Source organism: Miniopterus natalensis, chromosome 2, assembly GCF_054644295.1.
Source record: "Miniopterus natalensis isolate mMinNat1 chromosome 2, mMinNat1.hap1, whole genome shotgun sequence".
Taxonomy (NCBI): domain Eukaryota; kingdom Metazoa; phylum Chordata; class Mammalia; order Chiroptera; family Miniopteridae; genus Miniopterus; species Miniopterus natalensis.
Window position 1 is genome coordinate 172,175,282 of NC_142082.1, and position 25,940 is coordinate 172,201,221.

Sequence of the window (25,940 nt, forward strand, 5' to 3'; positions counted from 1 at the left end):
TTTTCCATTGCTTTTCAGGGAGTAGAAGGGAGGGGAGAAAGAGAAAGAGAGAGAGAGAGATCAGTGTGAGACAGACACATCTATTGGTTGCCTCCCCCCCCCCCCCCCCCCCCCGGGATCCAGCCTGCAACGGAGGTATGTGCCCTTGGCCAGAATCAAACCCCGGACCCTTCAATCTTCGGGCCAATGCTCTAACCACTGAACCAAACCGGCTAGGGCCATTGGTTAGTTTTTATGTGCCCTGACCGGGGATCAAATCTGTAATTTTGGCGTTTCAAGGCCCACTCTAACTACTTTCAGAATCATCCAGTGATTCCCAGCTTTAGAAACTGACCCAGATCATTCTAGGAATAAATTATAGTACACATATTTTGTTCTAAAAGGTCTCTGAGGCAGGGGATTATGCAACTCTTTTTAGCAAATCATGTTGGTGTGCTCTATGTGAGACTCGGGTTTACTGAATACCAGGCTCTTTGCAGGAATGCATTACTATCTCATCTAATTCCCAAAATAACTCATTAGGGTCAACACTATTTTTATCCCCACTTTTTACATGAGTAAACATAATGAGTAACTTATTTCCCTAATGTCATAACTAATAATGATAACAAAAATTACACACTTTAAAGTACTTACACATATATTATTTAATCCTTAAAACCCTAAAAAATGTAAAATTGCTAACTTCACACAGCAGTTACTTTTCAAAAGTGAAACTGACAAAATTTACTGGCTAACAAGAGTTATTAGCCAGTCTTCTATCTTTTTCTGAAATTAAACTAGCAAAATGTACTAGGTTTTTACATGCCCTACACATCAACAAGAATTATCAATCAATATACACATGCTTCTCCACTGACTCTAAACCAGAATTTCTTGAGCCGTATTTTATCTTTATTCATATCTTCTCACAGAATATCAACTGAGAAACACAAAGTTCATATTTAACCAATAATGCTGGGTTATATAATACTTAGCTACTAATCATGTTTAGTTTAATACTATGAAGTTTGCTGATAGCCCACCATTCCTAATTATACAGGAACGACCTACCCCTTCCTCAAGGCAAAACATTAGAGTTAGAAGGGAGCATTCACTATTTAATGAGGATTCACTATTCAGACACATACAGTGGCAAGCAAGCAGTACACTCAAGGTTCCTACTTTTGTGCAAGTTTCAGTTTACTTGGTGAGACAGAAGATCAAATAGCAGGACTGAGAGAGCATACAGTAGGGGGTCTTAATCCAGAGCTGCTTTGAAACAAGGACTTTTGAGCTGATATCTAATGGATAAGCAGACACTAACTACAGAAGGAAAGGGTGGCAGGGAGAGAAAGGGTATTCCAAACAGAGGAAAAAAGCATATAAAGGTCCTGAGGCAGGAGGAAGCGTGGTATAAAACAGAACTAAAAAAAAAGATCAGCATCTGGAACACAGCAAGAGGGCCAGGACAGTAAAAGACAAATCTGGAAGGACAAAGAGGGGACCAATCATCCAAAGCCCTGACCATTTTGTTCATTAACTCTTTCATTCAATAAACTTTAATTGATATAGCAGGTCCTCAAATAATGTCATTTTGTTAGAACATTGGTGAGATACCACAGTAACTTAACTCTTGTTTATATCAATTAGCCTATGGAAAAACTGGTTTCACCATAAATCCTTTCACCACACTCCCAAGAACATACCACTATTAAGTGAGTTGTTACTGTTCCTATAATGTAAAAGTCACTGGGAATTTGACAATGAACAAGATAAAAATATCTGCATTTATGAAGCTTAATGTGGGGGGGAGGGGGATGCAGAGAATTAAAAAATAAGTTAAATATATAGTAAGCCAGGTTTTGGTATCTATGGAGGGGGAAAGGGGGAAAAAAGCAAAATAGTAAGACAGGAGGTATAAAAAGAGGAACTTTTTTTTTAAGGGTGGGCAGGAAAAGCCTCACTGAAAATTTGACATTTGGGCAAAGATCTGAAGGAAGTGAAGGAGGTAGCAACGTGAGGAAGAATGTTCTAGGCAGAGGAAAAGCAAGGACAAAAACCTGAGGTGGGACCCTGCGTGGCATGTCTGAGGAACAGCAAGAAGGATAATGTGACTGGAGGAAATGAACATGAGCAAGAATAAAAGGAGATGAGGTGAGAGAAATAAAAGAGGTCAGGTCATGCAGGATCTTTTAAGCTACCCTAAGGACTCTGGCTTTTATTGAGTAAAAATGAAAGTGTCTACAGATGGTTTTGACTAGAACAGGATGCTTTCATTTTTAAAGGATCACTTTACTGAGAATACATAACAGGAAGACATTGGCAGAAGCAGGAAGCCCAAACAGGAGACTACTGCGATAAGACAGGTAAGAGAAGATGCTGCCTTGGATCAAAATGGAAGAGTATGAAGTGATGAGAAGGGAACAGTTTAGATAGATTCTGAAGGTAAAGCCAACAGGGTCTGATTGTATAGACTGAATTCAAGGATGACTCCAAGGTTTTTGGTCTAAGTAGATGGAAGAATAGAATTGCCATTTAGTAGGTAAGGAGATAGAGGGAGAAATAAATTGAGACTAAGGAACAGAATTTAGGCTTTGAAAGGTTAGTAGTTGGGTATTCAAATCTCACTCAGTAGCTACAGATTTGAATTTTGTAGTCACCAATGTTATAGATGGTATTTATGGTTGCAAGATGGAGACAGAAAATGAAATGGCTCAAAGACTGTGGTCAGGGACCATTAAGAGGCCAAGGCAATGTAAAAGAAACCAATGAGGGGATTAAGAAGAAGGGCCAATGAGGTAGGAGAGAAATCAGGTTTGGTTTTGTTCTAAGGTGAGAAGTCAGTGGGCTTGTATGCTGACAACAATGATGCAGAAAAATGAAAGCTAGTATTGAGCGTACTGGAAGGACAGAGAATCCTTGATTAGGAGACAGGAGATAAAGTACACAAGAGGAGGGGTTGGCTCTGAACAGTTTTGACTTTGGAAAGCATGTTAATAGTCTACATATGTAAAAAGTAAAATAGAATGAGGAAACTGAGACTGAAAAAGAAACCTAAAACTGAAAGCAAACTGAAACAAATGAACCTAATCATACTTCAAAAATACTGAGTAACTCATGAACACAATAGTTGACTATACTAGTGTTGGGCAGGAAGGAACGTGTGTGCACGCATGTGGTTAATGGAGAAATCAGGCAACATCTTGACTGGGTATGTACAATAATGTTCATCTCAATGACATTTACAAAGGGAAAAAAGTAAAAGCAGCTACATGTCCAAAAGGGAATAATCCCTTTAATTATGATACATTATGCTATACACATATCAAGTAATATATTTTGCCAATCATATAAAAAAAAGTTTATATTATAATGTCTGGTGAAAATTCAAGGTTCAAAATTATACCCTGTGATTTCAATTACGTAAAAACTGCACTATAAAATATCAAATATCAAGAATACCTATGTTGGTGAGATTTTAGATTTGTTTCTTCATCTTTATACTTTTCGGTATGTTTAAAATGTATACGGAGCATATATCACTTTTATAAAGACAAAAGTTCAATAGAAACCCAAAAAGGCCTGGCAAGAGTAAAAGTGAAAGATGGAAAGATTAAAATATATGTCATTCACAAGAAATTCTATCTTCAAATTAGTTCATAACAAAGGGATAGTATCTGCAAAGAGCAAGAGCCTTAAAGTCAGACAAACAGGTCTGATTTCTAGTTTAGCCACTTACTGTGATATTTCTCTTTAGCTACATTTGTTATAATTTAATTGATATAGAAAAAGCAGACTTTCATTAAATGCCTTCCTTAGGCAAACAAAGGGAAGAATATTCACAAAAAAGCATTAAGGCATGAGAGATGTGTCTACCTAAGCTTTTTCCAAGGGTTGCTGCAGGCTCTTTGGACTAAATTGCCATTTGAAGTCCCCAGATAACTGGATTACTCTTCTAAACATTATAATTGACAAGTGTTATAACACTGGCCTGTTCCTAAAGAGAATAAATTATATCTGAAATAAACCATTTCAGCTCACTAAAGAATCATTTAAAGCTGAATGATTATAAAGCTGAACTTTTAAAAAATGGTGGAAATGAAAGTCAATTAAACTCTGAAAAATTATCTATCTGGTGGAGAAGGGGAGAGGAGAATGAAAGCATGAAATGTATAGAGAGCCAAAGCAGGTATGTTAACAAAGACTTGAAACGAGGGTAAAAGAAAGCCAAATACTGACCTGAATACGTCCAAGTCAGAACATCTACACAGAGAAAGTCAGACCACAGGACAGAGACAAAAACGGCACACCTGCTACTGACATTTTTATAATTCAGAACACACATGAATGTTTCATTACCAGCATGCAAAGAGGTTTTAAAATAAGTACACTTTATTCTAATATTAATATCATATAAAATAAATTTCAGTGTGAATGAATTTTATTGGTTAACTTTCTCATATTTTTAACAAGGTAACAATTTAAAAACATGCTTAAAATATGAAAACAGGCTTCCATTTTATCTAAAGTCTTCTTTAATGACACATAATAAATGAAAATAAATTTAGTAGTTTTTTCAGTATTAACAAAAAAAACAGCTAACTAAAATTCCCACACAAATGGAAAAAATTGGTTTGATTTATATTATTCAATTTACAATCAATACATAATTATGAGAGTCTAAATTATGTGCAAAACACTGTGCTAAACAAACATTTAGGGCAAAACAAAGAGAGTAATTGCACATAATCAAGGTTTATCATTTGCTTAAGGGAATACAGTATAAATGCAAGAAAGGTCAAGAATCCCAGCTCTGCAAGAAGAAAAATACCACTAACCACTTAACCTCTCAATGCCTCAGTTTCCTCATCTGTAAAATAGGGGTAATAATAGCACCTGCTATATAAGGCTGTTTGAGCATTAACTGGGTTAGAGCACTTAAAGTGCTAGGAACTGTCCCTAACACACAGGAAAACTCAGTAAGTGTTAGCTATTACTAATATTAAGATACAGGTTAACTGGGAATATGAACAATACAGAGATATTACATAACCAGTAATCACAATTTTATAAAAAAAAAATTTGGCTTGATAAAACACTAAGTATGCAATAAACCATAAATCAAAAGTACAAATTTTATATCTGATGTTACTATAAATTTTAGTCATAATTTATTTGAGCTTTCATCAGATTTTACAGCCACATCATAAAAATAAAGATTATAGCCCGGCCAGCGTGGCTCAGCGGTTGAGCATTGATCTATGATCCAGGAGATCACAGTTCGATTCCCAGTGAGGGCACATTGTGGGCTCAATCCCCAGTAGGGGGTGTGCAGGAGGCAACTGATCAATGACTCTCTCATCACTGACGTTTCTAACTCTCTCCCTCTCCCTTCCTCTCTCTGAAATAGGTATATTCAAATAAATAAATAAATAAATAAATAAAGATTATATAGTTGCTTTATTTGCTAAAGAAACCTAAAACACATTTGTGAAATGAATCATCTCCAGGTTAACTATATTTGAGGGTAAAATCAGAATCTCAGAGCTAAAAAGAATCTTAGAACAAAGTTTAGAAAAACCCTTTTCTAACCTTCTTCCACACTTACTTCTTTACATTCATATAATAAATTTCTTGATCTACCTTGTCCTGAAATTGTTTATGGGTCCTATTCTTGTATATGCTTTTAGAGATTCACATCAATACCTACTATTTTTCTAAACTTAAGAACTGGCTTTGCTACTTGATAATATTTCTCAAATAATAGCTGTAATTAGAAATAATCATTCCTATTCTGATATTTTATGCTATAGCATGAACTAGACACAGAGAATTTAATAATTGCATGCTAAATTGTTTAATTAAAAAACTAAAAGTAGGCACTCTTAATCTGAAGTTCATGGATGGGCTTCAAGGAGTTCAGGATACTTTATTATATTTTCAAAAGGGTTTTTGGACACCAAAAAGGCCAAGAACCACTGCCTTAAAGAAAAAGAATTTTAACTATCTGGAAAATAAATTATTTCAATACCATAATTTTATTTTTAATACTGTTATTAAATTAAATTAACTTGTTATTAATAAACAAACACCTTTTAGGGTGGCTGCCCAACTACCAGTGATTCCATCTTCCCAGAGAAAGTCCATAGACATAGGAAAAGGTGCAAGTCTAAGACATTTTTACATACTTCTTTGGTTACAGCTGATTGATCTAGAGGTAGACAAGGCTTTTAGTCTGTTAAATCAGATACTTTCCTTCAAAATTTGAAACTAAAGCACTACCTTAGGATCGAGATGACAAATAATAAAAAAGTACATTTGAGGGAGAAACACAGATCCAACATTTTAGAACTTAAAGGTACCAAAAAGACTCTTCCCCTATACTGTTCCAATCTCCCCAAATTGGGCCCAATTCAAACACCCTTGAAATGAACAAGTAATTAAAAGCACTGGCTAGTATCTCTAGATAGTGTGCCCCTACAAGGATTAAATTCTCATTGCATATGAAAACACATTACAAGAAGTAATATCTTTGTGTAAGCAAATTTAACAGTTTCTGCTTGATTTTATTCAAAACAATATTTCTAGAAGAGAAAAATACAGTACCTTATTACTGCATGTTAAAGTCATATAATAGAGAATATTCTTGGAGAGACTTCCCAAAATCTGATAGACTGCCAAGTCCTTTAGCTAGGAACATTAAGTTATTAATCTGCAACTAATTACATCCTTTCACAGTTCATGGGCTTCATCATGTAGCCATAAAAATTCCTCCAATCAAAACTAAGAAACAGATAAGGCTTTTCTAAGAAACTCAAATGTCTCATGTTCTCCCTTACCCAACACCATTTTTTCATCCAAATTGTACCTCCTTTAATCTGACACCCTCCTCCTAGGGCTAGCTGCTTTCTTGCCCTACTCTAGGTCTCATTATCTTCAGGCTCAAAAGTGAATTCGTTATTTTTAAATTTTTTTATATGAGCTAGGTCAAGAAATACACTAAGTTACAATCTAATACACACATTAATTGAAACAAATTTCACATAGTAACAGTTTAATACTGTCTGACATTTTCTATTCTATTTCATTCTTTTAAAATGGTTATCATAACCTACTATAATAATTTCACAAAGCAAGCTATGACCCACAGTTTAACAAACAATATATAAGTACAATACATTGTGACCTAGTATTTATTCCAGGAATTAAGGTTGATTTAACATTCAAAAATCAACTAATGTAATTCACTGTACTAAAAATAAAATCACATAATGATCTCAACAGAGGCATAAAAAAGCATTTGACACAAGTCAACAATATACATGGAAAAATAACTTTCAACAAATCAGAAAAAGGACTTACCCAACATTACAAAGAACATCTACGAAAACTCTGTAGTACTCTCAACAATAAAAACATTTTTAAAATATAAAAAAAATCATAATTATGAAAGGCTTTAAAATGCTTTTCCCCTAAGACAGGGACAAGGTAAAGATGTCTGCTCTCACCACTTCTATTCAAAACTGTATTGGAGGTTCTAACCAACACAATAAGGCAAGAAAAAGAAATAAAAGGCATCCAGTCTAGAAAAGAAGTAAAACTGTCTTTTTCCCTAGACAACATGATTATCTTTGGAGAGAACCCTACAGAATCTTAAAAAAAAAAAGCTACTGGAACTAATAAATGAGTGTAGCAGGTTACAGAATATAAGACCAGTTTAAAAAAATTAAATCAACTGAAGGGACACAGAAGCAAAATAAAAGAACTCCTAACAGCCAAGGCTGGAACAATTTGAACAACAAAATAAAATATTATTGGATTATAACCCAAACTATAAAATAAATATACATGAGTCTACACAGATATAAACACAACTGAATAAATAACTGGGAGAGAACATATAACTTTCCCATGCAGAAAATTTCCAAATTACGTACGTAGATATTCCAAGCTCAAGGAAGTGGAGCAAAACTCTCCACTCCCTGTGTGTGCGCTGGATATAGTACGTCCTTCCAAAGCACACAGTATGAAAGTGGGGTAAAGAACAACTTTACAGTGGATAACCTGACAAACCTGACACCAGCCAGGTGATCAGGGTCAGCATCAACAGTAAGACACACTGATGTTGTACAACTGATATAACATATTAAAAATGCACTTAACCTCTGTAGTCTTCTTGCCAAAAACTCATAACCCCATTCTAATCATGAAAAAAAAGTAGACACATCCTGACTGACAGACACTGAACAAAGTATCTGACCAATACTATGCAAAACTCTCAAGATCATCAAAAACAAGGAAAGTTTAAGAAACTGTCAGAGCCAGGAGGAATCAAAAAAGACACAATGACTGAATATGATGTGGTATTCACAGTGGAATCCTGGAACAGAAAAAGGACATTGGGTAAAAAAAAATAGGAATTTGAATAAAGTATGGGCTACAGTTAAAAATAATTTATAAATATTGGTTCACAATTGTGACAAATGTACCATACAAATAATGCTAATAGGGGAGATGGAATGCATGGTATATGAAAACTCTCTGTACTATCTTTAAAACTTTTCTATAGCCTTGGTTGGTGTACCTCAGTTGGTAGGGCATCATCCAGTGCATGGAAAGGTTGCTGGTTTGATTCCCAGTCCAGGCACATGCCCAGGTTGCAGGTTCAATCCCCATGATTGATGTCCTGCTCTCACATTGATGTTTCTCTCTCCCTCTCCTCTCTCTTTCCCTTTCTCTTCCTCTATCTCTAAAAATCAATTAAAAATCTTTAAAACACACACATACAAAAAAACCCACTTTTCTGTAAATCTAAAAGTATTCTAAAATAAAAATCTTATTTTAAAAAATCATTTAGCTGCATATGGAAGGTGTATGCAAATTTCACCCAATAAAAAGTATCAATTGGCCCTGACTGGTTTTGCTCAGTGGTTAGACCGTCGGCCTGCAGACTGACGGGTCCCGGGTTCGATTCTGACCAAGGGCACGTACCTCCATTGCAGGCTCTATCTCCAGTGCTGGTCGGGGCTTGTGCAGGAGGCAACCAATCAATGTGTCTCTTTCACATCGATGTTTCTCTCTCTCTGTCTCTCCCTTCCCCTCTCTCTAAAAAGCAATGGAAAAAATATCCTCCGGTGAGGATTAAAGAAACAATCAAACAAACAAGTATCGATTGTGTTTCCTTATCTCAGTAACAAACAATTAGAAACTGAAATTTAAAAGTACCATTTACATTAGCATAACAAGTATGAAATTTTTAGGAATAAATTTGACAAAATGAGTACAAAGACTTACATGCTGAAAACAATAAAATGTTTCTGAGAGAAATTAAAGACATAAATAAATAGAGAAATAAAACTACAGGTAGATCAGAATACTCAATATTGTTAAGATGTCAAATCTTCCCAAACAGATTTACAGATTGCAAGCAAACATCCAGAAGGATTTTTGATAGAAATGACAAAATTATTCTAAAGTTTATATGAAAATGCAAAAGAATTAGTATGTCAAAACAACTCAAAACAACTCTGAACAGAGTTGGAGGCCTTGGAAAACCAATTTTAAGACTTATGATCAATGGAACAAAACAGAGTCCTGAAATAGAGCCAAATTTAGTCAGCTAGTTTTCAACAAAGGCGCAAAAGCAATTCAATGAGAAAAAGTATTTCAATAAATTGTGTTGGAACAATTGTATAGCCATATGTAAGAGGGAAAAAAAGAAGGAACCTTGATACTTCACGCCATAAACAAACAAAAAAACTCTGAATGGATCACAGACTGAACTCTAAAAACTGAAACTATAATACTATAACATATAAGAGAAAATCTTGGTGATCTTGAGCCTGATCAAGATTCCTTTAGCGAAACAACAACAAAAGAGCACAAATAATAAAGAAAAATATCAATAAAATATACTTTATCAAAATTAAAAATTGTGCCCATCAAAAGACACTGTTACTAAAGGATAAGCCACAGACTAGGAGAAAATATTTATAAAACCTGTTTGAAAAAGGACTTGAATCTACAATATAAAAAAAAGTCTTACAATTCAAAAATAAGACAACTCATTAATAAAACAGGCAAAATATTTAAACAGACCTTCAAACCAAAAAAGACATACAAATGGCAAATATGCATATGCGAGGTCTCCCCGCCCCCCTCCCCCATCCACTCTCTCTGAAAAACAATGGAAAAATATCCTCGGGTGAGGATCAAAAAAAATTTTTTTTAAAGAAATTACTTTAAGCGAAGTAAAAAACAAACTGAGTATAGCTATAGGCAGCCTTCATACTAGCAAAAAATATCAAATGATTTTAGAATTTGAGCACTAACTAGTTCCTCTAAATCCAACGTCCTCATTTTATAATAAAGAATGGGAGGCCCGGAGAGGTTCAATCAACTGCTCAAAATTACAGCAAAGCAGAGCCAAAACTATAATCAAATTTGTACAATTTTAAGTTAAAAGGTATTTTAGGATCAGTTACCATTCCATTACCATACTGACCAATTTTCGATTCAACAATATTTTGGGATCAGTTACCATTCCCTTATCATAATGACCAAATTTCAATGCAACTGAACATTTACTAGGCATTATCAGAGTATATGGCAACTCTCACCCTAAATGTCAATTTGTGAGGCTTATTAAATATTTAAGGCATAAATATTATTTTTTTAAAAATGAAACCTACAGTGTTAACGGAACAAGGATCAAGGAAGGTATGCATATGATAAATTACTTTGTTTCTAGCATTCTCAATTTACAGAGTTTGTTTGGCTTGGTTAGTTTTGTAATATGCACGTGGAGAAAAATCAACCTATCTTGTCTAACCAGTTTTTCCACAAAAACATTTAAAGAATGGAAGAGGTTCAAATTTGGCAGCCTGTGAGCTATGTTTTACCCACAGATATGTTTTGCATGGCCTGCATAGTTTTTTTAAAAACCTGAATTTGTGGCTAACATTTAAAATGGGTGGACCTTTGCCCTGGCCGGTGTGGCTCAGTCGGCTGAATGTTGACCCATGCACCAAAAGGTCTCCAGTTCGATTTCTGGTCAGGGTACATACCCAGGTTTCGGGTTTGATCATCAGTCGGGGTGGATGCATGTGGGAGGCAACTGATTGATGTTTCTCTCTTTCTTCCTCTCCTCCCACCCTGTTCCTCCCTCTCCCTCTCTAAAATCAATAAAAATGTATTTTAAAAAAACAAAACTGGGTGGACCTTATATTGAAATCTGGGTTTCTGAATTTTTGACACATACAACCTTCACGGCAAAAACTGAGCACTGATTATAGTCTTGGGCAACTTAGATAGAATAAGACATAATTACTGCTTTCAAAGACCTCAGTTTATCATTAGAGACAAGCACATAAACAAATCACTGCAGTACATTAAGTTCTTACTATGTGCCAGGCACTATGTGACAGATATGACAATAAAAATGAAATAGGATAAGACAGATAAGATGGAGGCACAAGGGAAGAGGTGATCAATTATGTTAAAAAGAATACTGCTTTGGGAAGGCTTCAAGGAGGAGGCAGCACTTCAGCTGTTTTTAAGAATTTTTTTTTTTAATCCTCACCAGAGGATATTTTTCCCCCCACTGCTTTTCAGAGAGAGAGGAAGGGGAAGAGAGGTAGAGAGGGAGGGAGAGAGGGAGAGAGGGAGACACATCTACTGGTTGCCTCCCACACCCACCCTCCCACCGGGGCCTGCAACTGAGGTACATGCCCTTGGCTGCAATTGAACCTGGGAACCTTCAGTCCGTGGGCGGATGCTCTAACCACTGAGCAAAACTGGCTAGGGCAAGAGTAAGAGTTTTTAAGAATAAGACTAAGGTGAATAGGGCAGAAGAGGCCATTTCAAGCAAAGCAGCAGCATGTTCCAGGTTAAGGGTTCACATACACTAGGGAAAGATTAAGTATAAGGCATCAGGTAGCTTGGAAAGAAATGATAAGCCTTGAAAGATAAACTGAAGCCAGATCATGAAGGACTCTTGTTATCCCACGTCAAGAAATGTGGGTTCCATCCTACACCTTAGTTTTGTTCCCAAAATGCCACTAAGAAGACTGCTCATGATTCAACCCAGGTGGGAGGAAAAATAAAAAGTTGACCCCTCTACTTACTGACTTAACTAGAGGAGCTCTACTTTTATCTACTTTATGCAGTGAAGTTCTACATTTTTTTTGGACAAAAAAATTCTGTTATAAACAAACTTTTTTAAAAAAGCTTAAACATGAGCCACTGGTAGAGGAAACAAGATGACAGTGTAAATAACAGCTGTCCCCACCACCTCCCGCAACCACATCAAAATTACCACTAAAATACAGAACCACCATCACTCAGAGCCTCCTGAAATCTGGCCATACAGAAGACATACAACCAGGGAACTGAAGAAGCACCAAGACCAGTAGGAGGGGTGTAGACGTGGGTGGATCAGGACTGAATCATGGAGATGAGGCCACAGGCCCATACCTGGTGCTGCGGTTTAAACCGGGAGGGAATCTCGGCGGTGGGGGTTTCCCAGAGGAGTGAGGGGTCGTAGCCCCACATCAGGCCCCCAGCCCACAGCTCCAGGGCCGGGAAGAGAAATCCTCACAACCTCGGGCTGTGAAAACCAGCAGGGCCTGTCGCTGAGGGTCTCGGAGGCTGCGGGAGCCCCAGCAGCTCCTCTTGAAGGGCCTGCGCACAGACTCAGACACGGTCCCTCTGAGCCCAGCGTTGGGCAGCAGCTTGAAAGGACCTGGGACACTTGGGGAGGAACTAACCTGCCTGAAGTATGGGAGAGGTGGAGGGGAGGCTTCCTCCCAGGCAGAAGGGCTGGCAGAGGCCATTGCTCCTTAGCTGAGTCCTCCCCCCACACAGCCGGCAGGCTGGCGCCATATCTGAATTGCCAGCACCTGACTCACACCTTTGGCCCCGCCTCGTGATTCCCAGAGGCCCCGCCCCCCCACCTGCAGCTCATCCAGGCCATTTCCAGGGGCTTTTCTGTGCAAGTGGCCTCTCCAGCCTCATGCTTAGGACTTTCCTAAAATCTCTCAAACAAGCAGCAGCGGGCCCTATACAGCTAGAAAAGTGGCCCCAGGCCTGGCACTAGCGGCAGCCTGCAGTGGCTCATACCTTGGCCTCTCCTGGACACCTCCAAGCCCAGCACAAGTAGTAGCCAACTATGGTTTGCTGTGTAGCTCATGCTGGGTGGCCCTGGGCAAAGCACTGGCAGAGGCTGACTTTGCACCTCCCGGGAGGCCTCAGAGACAGTGCACCTGGTGGTCAGACTCAACCACGCTGGATTACAACCCTACCACATCCACGAGTGACACATTCAAGGGGCGCACTTGGTGAACACCAAAGTTCCACTGAAGTAAATCCTGCTCCATAGGGGTGTCTCCAGCACAGCAGCTCTTTGGCTGTAGTTGCAGCTGGTCCTCACAGCTGATTGGCCTGGGGGTCAATTCCTCCCAGTGACAACAACAGCAACCAAGGCTCAGCTACAACAGGACAATGCACACAGCCCACACAGGGGAGCACCTAGAAGGCCCAGCTCAGGTGACTGGGGAGGCTGAGCCACTGGGCCCTACAGGACACCTACTACACAAAGCCACTCTACAAATTCCAGGAGACATAGCAGCTCTACCTGATACATAGAAACAAACACCTGGAAGCAGCCAAAATGTGGAGGCAAAGAAACATGTCACAAAGCAAAGAACAGAAGAAATCTCTAGAAGAGGAACTTCTAGAACAGATACAGAGTTCAGAATTTTGTTTATATGGACACTCAAGCATATAATTACGAAAACAACTGAGAAAATCGATGACATAATAAAGTACCAATTTGAAATGAATAATTACAGAAAACTTCCCCTACCTGGGGAAAGAAATCAACTTACAAGTCCGGGAAGCACAGAGGGTCCCAAACAAGAGGAACCCAAAGAGGCCCACACTAAGACACATCATAATTAAAATGCCAAAGGTTAAAGACAAAGAGAGAATCTTAAAAGCAGAAAGAGAAAAGCAATCAGTTACCTACAAGGGAGCACCCATACAACTGTCAGCTGATTTCTCAACAGAAACCTTGCAGGCGAGAAGGGAGTGGCAAGAAATATTCAAAGTGATGAAAAACACAGAACTACAATCAAGACTGCTCTACCCACCAAAGCTATCATTTAGAACTGAGGGTCAGATAAAGAACTTCACAGATAAGAAAAAGCTAAAGGAGTTCATCATCACCAGATCAGCACTACAGGAAATGTTGAAGGGTCCTCTTTAAGAAGCTAATGAACAAAATAATCTGACAAACTAAATAGATCCAGAGATATTGACGCATGCAACAGACGATCATATTGCAGAGGAAAGAGGGAAGGGGGGTGGAGGGTGGGAAGAGATTAACCAAAGAAGTTACATGCATATACGCATAACCCATGGACAAAGTCAATAAGGGGGTGAAGGCCTGGGGGGGGGAGCGAGGTGGAGGGGGGTAATTGGGGGATAAAATGGGACACCTGTAATACTTTCAACAATAAAGATAAATTAAAAAAGAAAAATGAGCCATTAAAAGATTTTTAGCAAGAAATTAAACGACAAGATTAGCATTTTGCAAAGATTTCTCTGGTAACAGTGCCAAGGATAAAAAAATAAAGTAGGAGACCAGAAGGGAACAAGAATAGTTAGTTGCAATAACTGATGCAAGAAATTATAAGTTAGATCTGGGTAATCACAACAGGGATATTCAAATATTATTTATATCTACTTTGTGCCACGTAGTCAGCTATGTGCTAGGTTTAGGAGAACAAAAATTCAAGAGTTCTTTAAATATAAAGGAATCATAACTGATTAAAATGAGAAGGGAAAGAAATTACCAAGGAATAAAGCTTGGTAGGTGACTTGAATCAATTCATGAATAGCTGTGGTTTAAACTCAGAATAAAACCATAACACCTCATCTTCAACAAGCTAAGTACAAACCAGGCCAAAAAAGATATGTTACACAGGTGCAATCTAGAAAAAGCAAAGGATAGGTTATGACTGTACTTCAGGAACAAAGGTCCCAGAGGATTTGCTAGAAGTATGTACAAAATCAGAACCATCTTCAAACGCTATTATAAACAAGTCCTTAACTATCAATATCCAGGTACCCAAATGACAGTCTGGAATCAAGGCAGACAAGAATACTGGAAAACAATACTTGTGTCATCATACCTATACATTTGCTAGCTAACATATGGCCAATAAGTTTATTAACTGTTCCATTACTCTCGTAGGATAGGTATGTAATGAGCTGTACAATTCCACTCATGGCCATCCTTTAATTATCAATTTCTTACTAGACTTTTAGAATAGGTTCAAAGCATTTATGTGGATACATTTTCCAAGCATTAGAAATGTTCAATGATATTGAGTTCCTAGGTTTTTCATTGAGTCCTAAATTGAAGGAATTTCAGTGACATTTCCACATGAATCTGATTTTATAACATAATTGCTTTCCCTAAAATGAATTTTAAAGAGGGACGGGGAGAGGAGAAAAAAAGAATGGGCTGGGGAGCCCTTACATTCTTCAAAAATGAATCCTGTTCTCACTGCTGTTCATGAGAGTTATTTCAATCTCCTTAATAAAGGTTATAAGTAACGTTAAGTACACAAAATAAAATCTTAAGTCCTTCCGTGAGAACGGATCAAAACATCCTCTTTATCAAAAGAGCCTTCATACCTCATTAATTATATTAGACTATGAAGCCTTACACATTAAAGGATAGACCAAATGCTAATTACTATTTTCCGAGTATCTGACTCCAAACTATAAAATTCTTCTCTTGGCAACATCGAGAAGAGCTATTTGTAAGCATAAGTACATTGCCAAACCTTATATATTAGAAAAGACATTCTAAGAGATGAATTGTAGGAGCCTGTAGCTACAGTTTACAAAAAATGTAATCAGCATCTGACTACAACAATAAGAATTAGCAATTATCCTCCAAGTATCTTTAAAAAGGGCACAATAAGTGCTCGAATTTATAGAAAGAAAACAAAACCATGGGGAACAGATTTATTACCTGAGGGCAGGAAATTTCAGACAAAAGGTCCCTAATTCCTGGTGAAAGCAAGTAGTCAGTTGCCAGGGTTTCTTAGACTCCTCTGGTACTCATTTGGGTGATTATGAAATTCACAGCACACCAATCTCCACCACAGCCAGCAGGGACCGCTGCAGGGAATGGGTACACAGGGGGCATAGAAGGGAGCAAGTTTAAGGGAAGGAAGAGGAAAGGGATGATATGATAAAAATATTTAGCTGTGATTCACTTTTTAAAAATACAGTTGTATTTCACACTGGATTAACTGAAGGCAAACACTGCTAAAATTCTAAAATAAATTAACCACTTATGATTTTTTCATTCTCCTTACCACTGAAATTACTACTACTCTATTAAATTAATATGTATTTTTTACATTTTATATTAAAATGCTAATTAACAAAAATGAGATAGCTATATTGTACAAAAGTTATACAAAGACTGGACTCTATAATTCAACATTAAATGAAACTAATTAGGACAAGCACTCTAAAAGACACTATCTACAAATACGAATTGTCGAGTTAACTGTCAAACGGCCCAGCTAAAACTATAACCCTAACTTCATTTCACAGAGAATACCTATGAAACATTTCATAAAGTTACCAATGAAAAGTAACCCAAACACCAAAGAAAGATCCAGCATTAAACTACATCTGTATACTTACAAGTAAATTGGAAAAGTGTAGTATTTATCAGGAAAAAAGTTTTGAATCTAAATGTTTTGGATATTAATCAACTTTTTAAACCAGCCAAAAATGAATTGAGGGCAACCAATTCATGCCCTATATATCCTACATAGACCAATGTATTATAAATTTATTTCTCCAGTCAGCTAAATAGGTTTCTGAACAACTACTAGGCACCACAGTACTGTGGTAGATGTTAAAGTTACAATGTTGAACAAGGCAAGCAGTCACTGTCCTCAGAATTCAGAGCCTAACAGGATGATTCTGCCCTTGAAGAGATGACAATCTGCAAAACTAACAAATATGAAGCTTTTGTTTTATTAAAACAAACAATATATTTTAAGACCTAAAGAATTTCAAAATGAAGATGACCAGTGGAGTTAAAGTTGCCTATGAAAGATATACAAGTAAAATGAAGCCTAAGAGAATGCCCTATCCTGCAGGGACAAAGATAATTTGGCTGCAGGAAATAAAACGAAAAATGGGTGAAAGAGAGGAGGTGGGGAAGAAGTATAATATCGGAAAACAGTGAAAAATGAAATTGCAGCCAAATCTGGAGGACATAAGTCACCCTTAATGTCTCTAAATACCTGCCTTATTAAATACTCCATTGGTATGCACGCTATAGTCAGAGTAAAAAGATTTAATAACTATCCATTTTATATCACTAGCTGTAGTTTATGTGCTTGTATTTCATTATTGCTTTACAATTTTCTCTGACACTTAGACCACCTCCATCTCACTGTCTCTACTACTTTTTTTAAAGTTGCAGACAGTACTCTGTGACTCTCTCAAAAAACTTATATTCCAGCTTAAATTCTATTTACTCACTCATCTACCATACTGTTGCCAGAAGACATTCCTAGCTCTTAATTTTATTTCTATATCTTATAGAACCTTCTTTAAGTACTGGTAGAAAAAAATTAATGAATGATTTGTCGATGAGGATATTTACAATATTTCTTAAAGACAGGATAAATCTTACATAAAATGGATGCCCCTTTTTATTTCACTTATATATAAAGCACCACAGCAGAAGAAAAATTTGGAGCAGTAATTCAATTTAATACCTAAAAATATAGTTTTACCAAATTTTAATATCTCCGAATTTTCTGGTATAACTACATTTATCCCTATTAATTCCTAACAATTACAAAAGGTTTACAAAGAGGCAACAGTAGATGAAAACATTTGATGCTATCCTATTAGTGACAAAAGAAACCAGAGATCCCTCTCTTAATGGCATTTTTGGGTAGAAAAAGAGTATATATACACATAAAATTAAGTCCTAAAGGATAGACGAATAAAGAATTCAAAATTTATACACTACATTCACTTTTTCTGGGAGAAGTCTCAAAATAAGTCAGAGAATTAACAGACCAGTAAGTTTAATGCCTGAAAAATCAAACAAACAATAAATTACTATATCTTGAATCATATTTGCTTCAGTTCTCAATTTTGTTTTAATAACTTGGTCTTGATATATAACTGTTCATAGTTCACTCATGGAAATAGTCATTAAGTCTTCTACTTATAACTCAGATTCAATCTGAGCTCCAGTCACTAATAGCAACTTATTAAATATCAATATTAAATAGAAATACTAAATTACCCATCCTAAATAATATGCAGAATTTAAAACATGTATAACTGATAAGAGGTCAACTTATTTAGAAAATGTTTACACTGTAAACTGTAGTACTGTGGCAAAGTGCTATATTGTAAAAAGTAATATTGCAAAAAAATTATGCAAGTAAAAAGAAATGGGTGGAGAAATTATGCTTCCACAACTTCAAAAAACTGCTGAGTCAAAGGATTCCAAAGTTATAAAAAAATCTCCTAAGGGATATTGCAGCAGTATGGTGAAACACCTAAGAGTAATAAGGGCAATGCTGAAAACTGAGTAAAAGAAAATGTAGCCATTAACGGGGAACAACAGTATGAGCAGGCAGCATAGAAAAAATCAAATTAAAAGGGTACTGAATCAGTGACTTAACCACTCAATACTATCTGTCAAACTTTAACCTTAGGCAAGTGACACATCCCAACGTTTTAATAATTAGCTTCTCATAGACAGGAACAAGTCCCTTTGGATTCTAGAATGGTGATACTACAATATCCAGTGGACCTAAAGTTTTCAAATCAATCTCCTGAAAGTAACTTTTGCCAGAATCAATATCTGGTTTTATATGAAAATTAATGTGAAAGAAACAGGCACCTGCTCACTTTCGGATACTTCTACATAGTGCAGTTAATAACAAAAAAATTATAAAAATCCAGTCCTTAAAATTCTGTATTGCATAAACCAAAGGATAAACACACAAAAAACAATGACATTGTTGCCATACTAAAACATGTAGTGCAAATTAGTTCACAAATAAAAGAGATCTTCAAAGATATCTGAAAGGTATCCAAATTATGTATCCAAAACCACTCGGTCTTCTTCCATAAGCCTGCTCCTCCTGCAGTGTCCTCAAACTTAGTGAACAGCAACTCCACCTTGTCAGCTGCTTATGTCAAAAACTCTGGAGTCCTCCATGACTGCTCTCTTTCTCAATCACAATTTATCTGTTAACAAAATCCTCTAGTTCTACCTTCAAAACACATCTAAAACCTGAGGATATCTCAACAACTTCACTGCGTCCACCTAGGTCCATGCCAGTATCTTTCTCATCTAGATAATTAACACTTAATTGGGTTCCTGTTTCTGCCTTTGCCCTCCTATTATTTATTTGCCACATGGCTGCAGAGTGATCCTTGGCTCCAAGCTTTCCAGTAGATTCCAATCTCACTCAGGTAAAAGCCAAGTCATTACAAAGCCCAAGATCTGGCCTTTGATCTCATCTTCCTCTGCACACTTCACTCCTCAATCCACGTCACCTGTATCCATGACCTAGATATATATCAAAAACAAGCAAACTTCCACTTCTGGATCTTTGCATTTGCTTCCACCTCTTTCAGATCTCTTCCCAAATATCACCTTTTCAATTAAGGCTTCTGGAATCAACAGATTTAAAATTGCAAACCCCATCCCCACTTCCATGCACTATTTATGCCCCCTCCCCCCTCACCACAAACTGATACAATGTACTTCACTTATTTATTTACTATCAGCATCCTCTGATTAAAATGTAAACTCCACTGCCCTGGCCAGTGTGGATCAGTTGGCTGGAGCGTCGTCAACCAGTGCACCGAAGGGTTATGGGTTCGACTTCCAGTCAGGGCATATACCCAGGTTGAGGGCTTAATCTCTGGTTGGGGCGAGTACAGGAAGCAACTTATCGATGTTTCTCTCTCCCTTCCTTTCTCTCAAAAAAATCTTTTAAAAATAATCCCCAAATTTATAAAGGTAAATTTATTTATAATCCTAAAAGGGAACATTTAATTCAATTCCCCCCCCCAGTTGCCTAATCCAAGTAAAACAAATCTCACTAATTTCAATGGCAGTATAGTTCTATAAATAGGTTACATTTAGTGATCCTACTCATGCTTATTATGCTAGAATGGGAATTACTGAAGTTTTCCAAGAGCTGAGACCATAGCTTACCCATCTTTGTATCTCTAATACCAAGTGCTCAAGACTTAATATACATAAACTCTCAAAAATTAGTGAGCTTTACCATAAAAGTAGAAGATGTAAATAATTAGCCTATCAATAATTATATAAAATTATCATTTAAGAAAATAATTTGACAGTCTAAATAATCTATGTTGTATTTCCTTTTAAGAATGTCCAGTACAGGAATGATTATAGATCTAACAGCATTCATCGCCAATTGCACACACCTTAACTTCAGCAATTCACTTCCAAGACCTTATCTGATACCATGTACTAAACCAGGTCTAGCCACCTCTAAAATCTTAAACTTGAATGTAACACTTTCAGATAAAACGTCCAATCCTTCCAGTTCTCTCATTTGTTTTTCTCAACTGCTTTTCCACCTAGATAAAATTTCCAACCCTTGGATGGTTCTTTCCTTTTCTCACCAGGTTATGGGCAGCTGCCCTCCTTCCTTCCACATGCAACCTAAGCTATCCTGTAAATACTTTGTGAGGCAATCTAAACTCTCTCATTACTTTGCCATTCAGTCACAAGATTCTGCCAAGTGTTCAAACCTCCCTGATCTCCTAAACAAATATTGCAAATACTTCCTTTCTATTTGTTCCTTCCCCTTAGTTTAGGGAGCATGTCTTGCTGAGATGTCAGGTAGTTTCTCCTACCTAGATGCTTGAAGCTAGCCTGGATCAAGTCCCTTTCCAAGTCTGGTTCTCTAACTTTCCCATAAATTCTGTGGGATACTGACCTCCTTTGAATACATCACTTTTCTGTTTAAGTTAATCAGAGCCCCTATGCAGACCCTGTATTTCCACCCCAGACAATTGCTCCTGAACCCTGGACTTCAAAAGCCAAACTAACAACCAGGCATCTTTGGTGATCATGTCTTCCTTTTGGCTGGAATTCCTTATTAGCAGTCACCTCCTGGGAAGAAGTTAAATTTCCTGAACATAGCAAACAAGACCCTCTGACATCTAATTTAGTTCAGTGCCTACTAAAGACAACAAGCCTGACTCAAAATACTACTTCTCTCTATGGCCATATCTTTGCTGTACCTATAATCCTTTGCCATTACTAATTGATCCATGGATATATAGAGCTGGGCCAAACAGATTCTCTCTCCCAAGAATCTGAAACTTGACAGGAAAGACCACAGACTGGGAGGTATGAGAGATGGGACAGCACCCTAAAGCAGTGGTTTTTAACCAAGAGCGATTTTGCCCCCAGGGGCAGTTAGCAATGTGTGGAGACATATTTCATTGTCAAGACTGTGGATGTGCTATTGGCATCTAGTGGGTGGAGATCAGAGATGGTACTCAACATTCTACAATGTACAGGGCAATCCTTCACAACAAAGAATTATCTTGTCCAAAATGTCAAGAGTGCTGAGGTTCAAGAACTCTTTCCAAAAGGTTCCAGGAGCTAGCTAGTTCCTTCCCTTCCCCTTATTCTGTGACCTCACCACAATAGCTTTTGGGTACATTTACCTTATTACCGAAGTTAAACAGAGCAGGGTTTTGTTGTTTACAGACAAAATAACCTTCACTGACACAGTAACCCTAGTTGAATCACCTGACACACATGGGTACACTTTAAACCAGTTTCTCAACATCAAAATTATTTGGACAAATGCTTTATTGTGGCAGAATGCTGTGCAATGCTGTGCATTGCAGAATGTTCAGTAGCATACCTGGCCTCTAACCACTTGACCTCAGTACCCCTAAACAGCCCACCACCACCACCGCCCCAGCTGTGACAATTAGAAATGTCTCCAGACATTGCCAATTTCCCCAGAGGAACAAAATTGCCCTTGGTTGAGAACCACTGCTTTAAAGGCTCCACTCAGGTATGGTGTATGTCCTGCCAACTCCCACTAAGGTAAACTTTGTGCCCATTACAGTATGCCTAAGGGGAAGCATCTGTATCTGAATCGTCCCTATTCCTTTTCAGGTCCTGCCTTAAGTATACCCCTCTTCCAGCTTCTATTTCCCCCCTCTTCGCCTTTGCTTGAGTAGGCACGTACAAAAACAGTAAAAGATATTGAGGCCTTGAGCTGAAAGGTAGCGCCTGCTCTTATTTCCTTTCTGATACTTGTTATAACTTTTCCCTAGAACTTTCCATTCCCATGTGAAAAAAGACACTCCTAGGAAAGCTTCCAAAGCAATTTTGTGCCAATTACAATACGAAAGGTCGGGTAATTTTTCTTTCAAAGACTTCCTGTTTCACTTCTCTTAAAATTTAACAACTTCAGCCCAGCCGGGCATGGCTCAGCAGTTGAGTGTGGACCTAGGATCCAGACGATCGGGGTTCGATTCCCGGTCAGGGCACATGCCCAGGCTGAGGGCTCAATCAACGACTCTCTCATCATTGATGTTTCTGTCTCTCTCTCCTTTCCTCTCTCTGAAATCAATAAAGATATATTTGAAAAAAACAACTAACAACTCCAACCCCAACCCCACCACAAACACAAATGGCCTTCTCTCTCCCTCCCTCTACACCTGTCAGTTTCAGATCAGCTCCAAGTACACAAACTAATCTTATTAACAACACAAGACATGCTTGGGATAGAAACTAAACAATTAAGCAAGGAACAAGTTTATAGATTTAAACATCTCAAATAGTTCAGCATTTACTCAGATCCAGTTTCTCCAGGTAACATTGGTTTTGGTTTGAATCTTACTTCACCATGCTTCAATCTCAAGGCTCAGAGTAAGCATTCTCTTTCTCCCGTTGGGTTCCAGACAGCCTTCTTCCTTACTGGAAGACCCCCTATATATAAAGGGTCATTTTCCTAGTCCTTCCTTTCCACAAACACCACATTTATTAAATGATTCAATTACCCATTGCTTCCTGTAAACTACAATAATATTGGTGGCATAGAGTCTTGCCTCAGTTTAAAAAGCAATGTGAGGGAGAGTGAACTGATTAGTGCCACTCATCCATTCATTCCAAAGAATAGTTGTTGCCCTGGCCAGTGTGGCTCCATTGGGTGGAGAGTGGTTCCACGCATCAAAAGGTGGCGGCTTTGATTATAGGTCAGGGTACTGGCACATACCTGGGTTTCAGGTTTGATCCCTGGTCGGAGCATGTTCAGGAGGCAGCTCTTTCTTTAGTTCTCGCTTTCTTTCTCTCCCTTCCTCTCTCTAAAATCCGTGAAAAGCATTTCCTCGGGAGAGGACTTTTTAAAAAAGCTGTTGAGTGTACATTATGCGAGACTCAAAACAAAAATCCTGCTGTCATAGAGTTTACATTCAAGTAGAGAAGACAAGCAGCAAATATATGCTATGACAGATGAGGATGGATGCTAGAGAGAAAAGCGTGGTCAGTCAGGTGGGGCCTCCTTGGAGAAGGCGCAGCGGTGGCATCCACTGGCCATATGAAATGTCTATTATGGAAGGTAACGTGCTTTAAGTATTTCCTGTCAAACTATTAAACTGTGTTCTAGATGATCACATTGATATAGTGACATCTTTGTTACTAGATAATTTGTAAAATTAAGCTTGTCCCAGGTAATTTCAAAAGTTCGTCGCTCCTTGAATATAATTTACCACCTTACTTCATCTACTGTCATCCTTTAGATTTATAAATAACACATAAAGATGACAGCAACAGCAGTAAGATCACCCAAGAATATAAACTTGATACTCTTCAGTCACCTGAGTTGTTTTGAAATATGAAATAACTAGAAACTCGAGTGTTTCAAAAACCTCATCTCGGAAAAAAAATCCTCATTAGTATTTACAACACAGACATTAAAAATCATACAAATTCTGAGTAAGTGGTTGCTGTCTACTTTGTGAAGGAAGCCATTCCCTTGGCTATAAATTTTTAAGAGTCCTTCTCAACTGTTCTACAAGAGAATGAAACTCTAATGCTCTACGGCACTCCCTGATTGAATGGCCCTTCCTCCCTTGCATCTAGAAGGAACTATGTACCATCATCCTCGGGAGAGTGAGAAAATGGACATTCAAATCCCTTTCTGTAGGTCTGAACATTCTGGTGGATCTAAGTATAAGAAAGCCTGAAGGACATCTGGTAAGTCAGACATTACCTAAATAATAAACACAAAGATAAAATCTTCTTCCAAAATATGCTCTTCATGTGGGCCATACGCACAGTATTAAAAGAAACTTTTAAATTAGTGGTAATATTAAGAAGTGTATATTTTTGATGCTGCTATAATTTTTTACTTAAAACAAACAAACAAACAAAAAACTACATTATATCTTCTTCAATGTTAGCAGGAAAATATTTGCTAAATCACAAAAGTATTTATTTTGTTCCCCAATATGTAACCTGTGGTAAACAACCATCTGTAGAATCAAGAATGGTCATTACAAGTGTATCATTGTCCCCAAGTCTTTTCCTACAATGAGCCCAAAGTAATCAGACAACTTACTGACAACTAACAGAGGAAAGGATCATAACCAAGCGCTTTGGATTCGCTGTTAACAACTTGGAAACAAGATCCTGCGTTTAGCCTGCGTCCTGAGACAAATATGGAGAAGCCAGGAGCAACAAACAAACTGCCAGCTTTCCTGAGTCATGTTTCTGACTAAAACCGCTTATGAAATGGAAAGAACGACGAGTCTTGTGTTTATCACCACAGATGTTAACTCCGCGAATTTATGGGTCTAGGATTTAAAAAAGGAAAAAAGAAAAAAAGAAAAAAAAAAAGTAAGAATGACGTGAGGCTAAAACGACTCCAGAAAGAACTTGCCAAAGCTGGGAGCTCTGGTTATTTACCTAAAACAAATCCTGACTGTGCAAACGGGCACACCCTCGAAGGCATCGGAGCGGGACCGGCCGGGCGGCGTGAACGCAGCACGGCGGCGAGGCTACCGTTTCCCGGGGGGACGGGCCCCGCCGAGCCCACGCCGCGCCCGGCGCCCTCGGCTAACGGGGCCGCTCCGCTCCGAGCCGACGCGGGCACCGGGCTCGGCTTCGCGCCGCCACGCAACCAGCCCCTGGGCCACGCCAGGACCGCCCGAGAGGTGCCGGGACGCCCCCGCGTCGGGGCGACCGCAGCCGCCGCCTCCGCAAGCCCGCGGGGGAGACGCCGTCCAGGGGCTCGCTCCTGAGGGCGAACCCCGGGGGCCGCGGCGGCGGGGGGTGCGGGGCCCCGACTCAAGCGGGGAGTCCCGGAGTCGCCTCCCGCACGGCGGCCGGCCCCCACGCCGAGCTCTCACTGACCTGGAGAGGTGCTTCAGGATCTGCTTTTTGATGAGCCCAGCCATGGTGCCGGGGCGGGAGGCGCCGCGCGCGCTCTCGGTTCCTCACTGCCTCGTCTCTTCGTGGCCGTCTCCTCTGTGTCCGGGTTAACCAGGCCGAAGGACAGGCGCCTGAGCGCTCACGCCCGGGAGAGACCCGAGGCCCCGGCTGAGGCCACAGCCGCCGCCGCTGCCGCCGAGGACCGGGAGCATCTCGCTCAGGCCGCCGCAGCCGCCGCCTGCGCCATCTTGGCTGCAGCATCACCTAAGAGACCTGGGGGAGGGCGGGGGCGAGGGGCTGGGGGCGGGGCGAGCGGGGCTGGGGCGGAGCAAGAGAGGGCCTGGGGGCGGGGCGAAGCCGGGCGGGGTGGGGCGGGCCGCTCAGGTTCCAGCAGGAGGGATGCTGCCCACCGGCCTCGTCCTGGACCCGGCGGTGACCT

The 25,940-nt window shown here is 38.8% G+C and overlaps 1 protein-coding gene across 3 annotated transcripts in view; it reads right to left on the reverse strand.

Annotated features, from left to right (window-relative positions):
- BLTP3B (bridge-like lipid transfer protein family member 3B) overlaps window positions 1–25,700 on the reverse strand; it is a 64,284-nt gene extending 38,584 nt beyond the window's left edge. For 2 of the 3 annotated variants that reach the window (XM_016223164.2, XM_087814852.1), the window contains exon 1: window positions 25,484–25,700. In XM_016223164.2, coding sequence (XP_016078650.2) covers window positions 25,484–25,527 — 44 coding nt within the window. In that variant the 5' untranslated portion in view covers window positions 25,528–25,700. Of the gene's footprint in view, window positions 1–24,689; window positions 24,927–25,483 lie in introns of those variants that run through there. The other variant, XM_087814851.1, reaches the window with a different exon arrangement.
- Between the last annotated feature and the right edge of the window lie 240 nt (window positions 25,701–25,940).